This window comes from Cucurbita moschata, unplaced genomic scaffold, assembly GCF_002738365.1.
Source record: "Cucurbita moschata cultivar Rifu unplaced genomic scaffold, Cmos_1.0 Cmo_Scf00010, whole genome shotgun sequence".
NCBI lineage: Eukaryota > Viridiplantae > Streptophyta > Magnoliopsida > Cucurbitales > Cucurbitaceae > Cucurbita > Cucurbita moschata.
The window spans coordinates 1,358,835-1,365,747 of NW_019268526.1; the positions used below are offsets into that span (position 1 = coordinate 1,358,835).

Below are 6,913 nucleotides of genomic sequence, written 5' to 3' on the forward strand. Positions count from 1 at the left end.
TTATTGAGGGGGAAAAAAAATAAAGAAATACCAAAGGGATAGAAAAGGACCAACTCGGAAATGGAGCCACACTAATATAGAAAGGGTCTTCAATCAAGCAAAATAAGACTGGAAGGATAATTTAAGAAATCCTTATACATCAAGGTCGAAAGGGAGACATGAAACCTAACAAGGTACTGAACCTCCTCTTCTAGCATCTCTCAACCTCACTAGAATCTCTTATTATGTCTTACCCTAAGGTCCGAACCCATTGAATAGCGCAAACACGGACATGTTTAACCCATAGAATATCATTGGTTGTAACCTTCCTTCGAAACAATCCAAAATTGGAACTTTTTGAAACTTTTGCTTACCAAACATGTTTTACCGCAAAAATAGGATACAAGAGCGACAATGATGAAATGAAGAAAAGAAGATTTAAAGGAGAAAGACACCGTATGACCAAGGTTCCAAATACAATTATCGTAAAATAATTAAATATTTTGATTTACTAAGTTATACTGCTTAACAAACTGACAATGATACTAAAAAATTAAAAGTATATTGGTGAAAGATAGCTAATAATATACTTCCTTTTATTGTTATAATCCTTGGTACTTTGTTGATAAGTATGTAATTGTTTATTTCCTCATACGGTCATTAGTGGTTAGTGTTGAAGGATAAGTAAGTTAGGAGATATTTGTATAATCCCATTAAATAAGGGAAGTAGTTGACCTCTTTAATTTATTTTTTTTCTTACTTAGTATCTGGAGATTTATTTAGATTTATTGTTATTTAGATTTATAGGATTACACAAATATTCCTTAAATAAAGGTTATTCCTTCAACACTATGTTCGCTCCATTATGCCCCTAATTTCTTTTCCCATTTGATCCAATGGAATTTTATTTCTGGATTTTATCACCAAATATACCTTTAAAACTTCCAATATTTTTGTTCTGAACATAGAAATTATTAGCCGCTGCATAACCATGTCTTATCGTCAAGAGGACTTGAGTCAGCTTTTATCATCATATCTCTGCTTGCCATCAGTTCATATAAAATTAAATGGAGGCGGATTAGTCTGTGTATCAAGAAAAATTCTATGCAGTCTTCAATTTCACTGACATCCTGTACGGAAGATGATATGGGCTATGTAGAAAGTATTCAAAGATGCTCTATGTTTTATAGATGACTTTTGGATTTCCTCCTCTCATAGGCACCATTTTTTCTTTTACTTTCTTCAAGTATTTGTTTATATCGTTTATGATTCATTTGCACGTTGTGGTTGTGATCGCTTTTGATCAAGAATGTCAAACTACATTTTGTATTCAAGTGCAGCTAATATTTCTATATTCCCTGTAGGTACTAGCAATAACTGAAGATCTGCATGATGTTCATAATTTGGGAAAGGAGGCTGCTGTAATTCACCGTCGTCTTATTGAAGACATTGTGAAGGTATTTTGATCTCTCTTTTCCTCACTGAATCTCAATATATTTAATTTAGGCAAACATGATGTTAGAGCATGATAGATTATTCCGTTTCCGAATTAGTCACCTGCTTGTATTTCCCATGTGAATTCATACTGGTCAAGGTATTTCCCATATCATGGTTTTTATGCTTAATTGTTTCACTCCTTAATCAGGCAAATTCTGTCCTTCTCCCCCTGGAGGCAATGTTGTCCAAGGATGTTGCGACCATGATTGATGCTATGGCAAGAGAAAGAGAGATCAAGATGGAAATATCACCGATACATGGACAAGCTATATATCAGTCCTATTGTTTGAGAATTAGGGAGGCCTGTCAGATGTTAAAGCCCTTGGTTCCTTCTCTTACATTGTCTGTGAAGGGTCTGTATTCCATGTTTACCAGGCTTGCTCGAACTGCAAGTCTCCATGCTGGCAATCTTCATAAAGTATGAATGGAGTTTATGATTCAGCTTGTTGATTTCATGAATTATCTTACAATACTTTTTGGTGCTGATTTCCACCAAATGTGACTCTATTTTTCAGGCCCTTGAAGGACTAGGAGAAAGCCAGGAAATAAAGTCAGAGGGAATTCACATAACTAGGCCTGAGTTCAATCGTGAAGTGGATACAGCTGACTTTGAAAAGGAGAGAGAAAGCCTCTCCTTGTCTGATAGTGGGAGCAACAAAGATATCCCTGATGTTACCAGACTTTCTTTACAAGATAAAGAATGGCTATCTCCACCTGATAGTTTCTGCAGCAGCAGCTCTGGATCTGGCCTTACCTCTGGTAGCTTTCCAGACAGCTCCAATGACCTAACAGAGGAGATGGATCAACATTATAATAGTTATAGTAACAGAGAAGCTAGAGTTTGTCCAAAAATTACCTCATTTTCTCAAACTGACATTGGAAAAATCTTACCTTTAGAAGAGTCAGAATCAAAATCCACAGATGGCAGTGAAACCTTTTTTAGGAAGTTATCAACCAATGAATTAAATGGAGGTATAAAAATTGTTGCAACACCAGCTGATGAATCTATTGAAGTTCCTACTATGGCATCGCATCCATTGACTGAGACTGTTGAAAAGCTGGGGGAGGAAAGTGGTGTAATCTCATCAGATAAGAGGTTGGAAGATGAAAATCAAGAGGCTCCTCCTGCTCAGAAGGCTGCTTGGAGTCGTGCAAGCAGGGGTAAGTAGTGTACATTCACTCAAGTTTACATATCTAATGTCCTTAATCCCCACGTTTCAGTTTCCACTGCTGCATCAAATGATATTTATGTTCTAGGAGTTTTCATGATATTGATCAAAGTTATTCTTCAATCATCGACTGTGTTAGATAAGAAATGACTTGTTCGCCGTCGGGGTCAGTAATAAAAGAGGAATGAAACCCTCCCTCAGAAGTCTTAGATGGCTTCATAGTTAAATTTCCAGACAATATCCTTAATTCAAGAAGCAAGAGTATTCTTACCAAGTTGTTACAATTTCCTTTATACAATTGAATCAGTGAAATTTAAGAAAAAGGAAAAAAAAAAAAAAAAGGATGAGAAGAATCCACTCTCTTTAAATACTGAAAATGGATTACAAAACTATTCCACTTACCTGCCGTTTAAGAGCATGATTATCATGACAAGAATTTGAGAGGGTATTGCAAGAAGTTTAAAAACTGTACTTCCAGACATTTTCCCACCGTCTCTTGATGTCCTGAAGGGTTCTTTTATTTCTCAACCAAACTTCTCAGAGAGCCGTACTGGCAATCCTCAAAAGGGTGGTATAGGGAGAAGTAGGTCAATCTTAGGTATCCTAGGTTAGTCCTTTTTACCATCTTTTTGTGTATTAATTCTCTATAAATCGGAGGACCCTTTCGTGTAGTCTACAACCTTTGTATCATATAATAAGTAATTGAGTTTAATTATTGGAGATTTCCCCTTGAGACTACTTAATCTACACCAGAGAGTTTTAGCCTGCTTGTTGCTTGCTACCTGAGATATGAAAAACAGTTCAGCATCTTTATGGAAGTCCAACAACGAAATAGCTTGTACCACAGACCTTTGAGTAGAAATACATTCTAGAAAAAGATGGTTGGTGCTTATGCAACACAGAGATCCCACATTTGAGTAGAAATATATTCTAGAAAAAGATGGTTGACTAGTTCAGTGCTTTCACAACACAGCGATCCCATATTTGATGAAAAGAGCCATTCTAGGGATCCTCCTCTGAAAAGTATTGCCGGTGGGGCTGGGTCCAGGTTAACGAGGCCTGAGAAAATCTTTACACTTCGATGTAAAAGATTCAATGCACTATCCGTGTATATATGCTTAAAGACATTTGATTGAAAACTGGTTGAAACCATCAAGCATTTATCTCTTCGAGTACTTACACATAGGAGGTAGTTGTCATCTTAGCTTGGTATAATCATTGTAGGAAGCCGGGCTATTAAGGAGACCTGGAACTCTCCTATACACTTTACCCAAATTCAATTAGTTTCTCTCTGTCTTACCATTAGGGGAGAATTCACTACTTATTCGTGTGAAGCTACTTGTTGACTACCATCAAACCTGCCAATAAACCCAAAAGCTAGAGTTGACTGTAAATTTATTATTTTCTTCGTACTATTAGCACTACTTTGCAAATGAGTTACTTGAGCTAGGTGTGAAAGGAGGTTTTGTACGGTTGTACCAATACTAAGGCCAAGTTACCCAGTTAACCCAAGTCTTAGGTTTAGGTTCATGATAGAATCCACCCAGTTCAAAAGAGTTAATGATTAAGGAAATTTTGAGATTTCAATGAGTTAATATTGTTATCACTTCTCCACCTAATAATGTTTATGAACTAGTTTCCTGTGCACATTTTTTAATTCTAAATGCAAATATGTTTTTTTTTTCTTTTCCTATCCATTGTTTTTTTTATTATTATTATTATTTTTTTTTATTTTGCTTTTGTTGTGCTAGCGGATTATAGCTCGGCCTCTTCATAAGGTGTGGCATGTTTTATTTATTGATAGATGTTCTTAATGCTAATATTGTTTCAAAATATATATATTTGGGTAGGGGAATTAGCTACTTTAGAAGGGAAAACAAATCACAAATAATAAAAACTAAACCCACTAAAAATATTATGAAACTGTTTGTCTCCACTGTAATGCTGGGCTAGTTGTGGCTATTCTAATGCCTATTAAGCAATTCACCGCTAGTGTTTGTTATTGCATATAAATTAGCCTCGGTTCCTTAATTTACATTCTGATACAGCAAGTTGCTTTTTATTATTGGAAAGTCCGCACAATTTTCTTGTTTATGAGCTTCTTCGCATTCAGAGGGAAAATTGAATCATCCCATTTGATGTGGCATTACATATGTCATTTTAGATGTTAAAAGTCGTGTTATGGCTTTCTCAGGTAGAAACGCCTATGCAATGTCTGTGTTACGGCGTGTTGAGATGAAACTCAATGGACTAGACAATGTTGATAACAGGTACCTACGCTTAACTTGAAGCAATATTGACAGTCTTTATGCTGGAGTTCTGACAAACTTTTTAACTGACAGGGAACTTAGCATTGCTGAGCAAGTGGATTATCTACTTAAGCAAGCAACGAGTGTCGACAACTTGTGTAACATGTATGAAGGTTGGACTCCATGGATTTGAAGTTTGATGACCAAGGAATCTTGGATGTCATGCCTGTTCTGAGGGTTTTGGTTAAGAGATGTTCTTCAAGATTTAGACTGGCATCAGGTTCATTAATCCATAACGTGGAAGGCTAAGCTGAGAACTACAACGATGCAGGACATCTCATTTGCTACGTCTGTACGCCCCACAATCGAATTTCATTTCATCATATGGATTTCTCAGTCTACAGTGGGCAAGGAATTGACCGAGACTGCTTGAAAAGCTGGTTTAAGATCCTTCTTGCTATTACCATCTTTGAGATGTGCACCTGAGCTATTGAGGAAGCTTCCGAATAGTGTGCAACATTCCCCATGTTCCAATACGCTGCCTTGCTCAAGGCCGTGGCAGGTAATATGTGATACCACAGGAGCTTCAAAGTTAATAAAAAATGGCACCAACCTTTACTCCATTTGCCATCAGAGACTTATCTGGGAATATTGCATTAGATGTTGGGAGTTCTGGATTGTTGGTAACGAGCCATCTTCGAGGTTGATAATTTGAGGAGGTAGGGTTCTTGGAAACATGCTGTTTTATGAGATTTTTATTCCAATCTTTCGGGAAATTGTCGCTTCCCCAGATGAGAAATCGAATAACGTAATGCATTACTATATCAGTTGGGAAACTGATTCTTCAGCCATTAAAATAGAATGGCAATGTGGACTGCTCCCTTGGTTATAGCCATTCATATGTAACATGATAGTCATATGATAGTTTATGACTCTTTTGTGCGAATTGGTTCAGTTTAGTTCGATTTGTCGGTTCTTTAGTCTTCTGTGCACCCCTAGCCATTCATAACTCGGCGTGGTTCGAATGTGTCCAAGTGATGTATGGTATTAGTGAATAATTTCAACAAATACTTTCCCTAGGCCTCATTCTAGTAGTAGAAAGAATGGTTGGTGAACATCATTTGCTGGTCAGTTTTGGTTCATACTTTGCGCTTTGGATGTTTTATGACTTTGTAGGGCATCTCTATTTAAATAACATTTATATTTCAATCGTTCCCAATTCAAAACAACCAAATCAACCGTTTTTGAAGCATGACTTCTCCTTTGCTTTTGTGTTTCTATCCATTATTGTGTTCTTTAGTTCTATACCCAAAAAAAAAAAAACATTTTTTTAGTTTGAGAATGAAGATAAATATTTTTTTTATTGAACAACTTTGATTCTTATGTTTGTTTTCATTGAAATCAACCTCATTTATGAGGATTTGCCTATCTATTTGTGTTATGTATAGGAGGTTTGTTAGCTCTATTCAAACTGACAGGGAGAGGATTGAATTGATTAGTCTTCATCTTCTTCCTTTTCACTCTTTCAAGGGTGGCTGGATCATGTGTAGTTTTAGCTTTTGCTAGCTCTAACTAATCCATTTACTCTTGATTTAGAAAGGAAGGGGTCCTAGACCTTTTGGGGTATAGGCAAAATCTCTCTAAGCTTCGAGGCTTGAAGACAACTACCCTATCTAAGCCGGTGGAATGAAGAGAGGGCTTAGTAATAATCTATGACAGTCGAAAAAGCTCGTTCCCTTCAGATAACACTCATGGTTGCTTAGTGCATCCCCACTACTGCCCTTGACATGTTGCACCTACGATGATGCTTTGTGGAAGGAGTGAAACAGCTTGATCGTTAGGAAGAGGAGCTGTCGACTTTTGAAACTATTAGCAAAGTTTTAACGTACCATTGCCATCTTTTTATACCTATTCCACCTCATTTCTATAACCTTCAAAATAAGATTTAAGGTTTAAAAACTACTCTTTTTTTTTAATAAATGAAAAAAAAATGGACAAAAAAAAAAAAAAAAAAAACCC

The 6,913-nt window shown here is 36.4% G+C and overlaps 1 protein-coding gene across 1 annotated transcript in view; it reads left to right on the top strand.

The window, feature by feature from the left end:
• Positions 1 to 6,012, top strand: part of LOC111448933 (serine/threonine-protein kinase SMG1-like) — a 22,197-nt gene extending 16,185 nt beyond the window's left edge. The window contains exons 11-15 of the mRNA XM_023088722.1: positions 1,344 to 1,436; positions 1,625 to 1,894; positions 1,992 to 2,637; positions 4,840 to 4,915; positions 4,988 to 6,012. Coding sequence (XP_022944490.1) covers positions 1,344 to 1,436; positions 1,625 to 1,894; positions 1,992 to 2,637; positions 4,840 to 4,915; positions 4,988 to 5,087 — 1,185 coding nt within the window. The 3' untranslated portion in view covers positions 5,088 to 6,012. The remainder of the gene's footprint in view (positions 1 to 1,343; positions 1,437 to 1,624; positions 1,895 to 1,991; positions 2,638 to 4,839; positions 4,916 to 4,987) is intronic.
• The last annotated feature ends 901 nt before the right edge of the window (positions 6,013 to 6,913 follow it).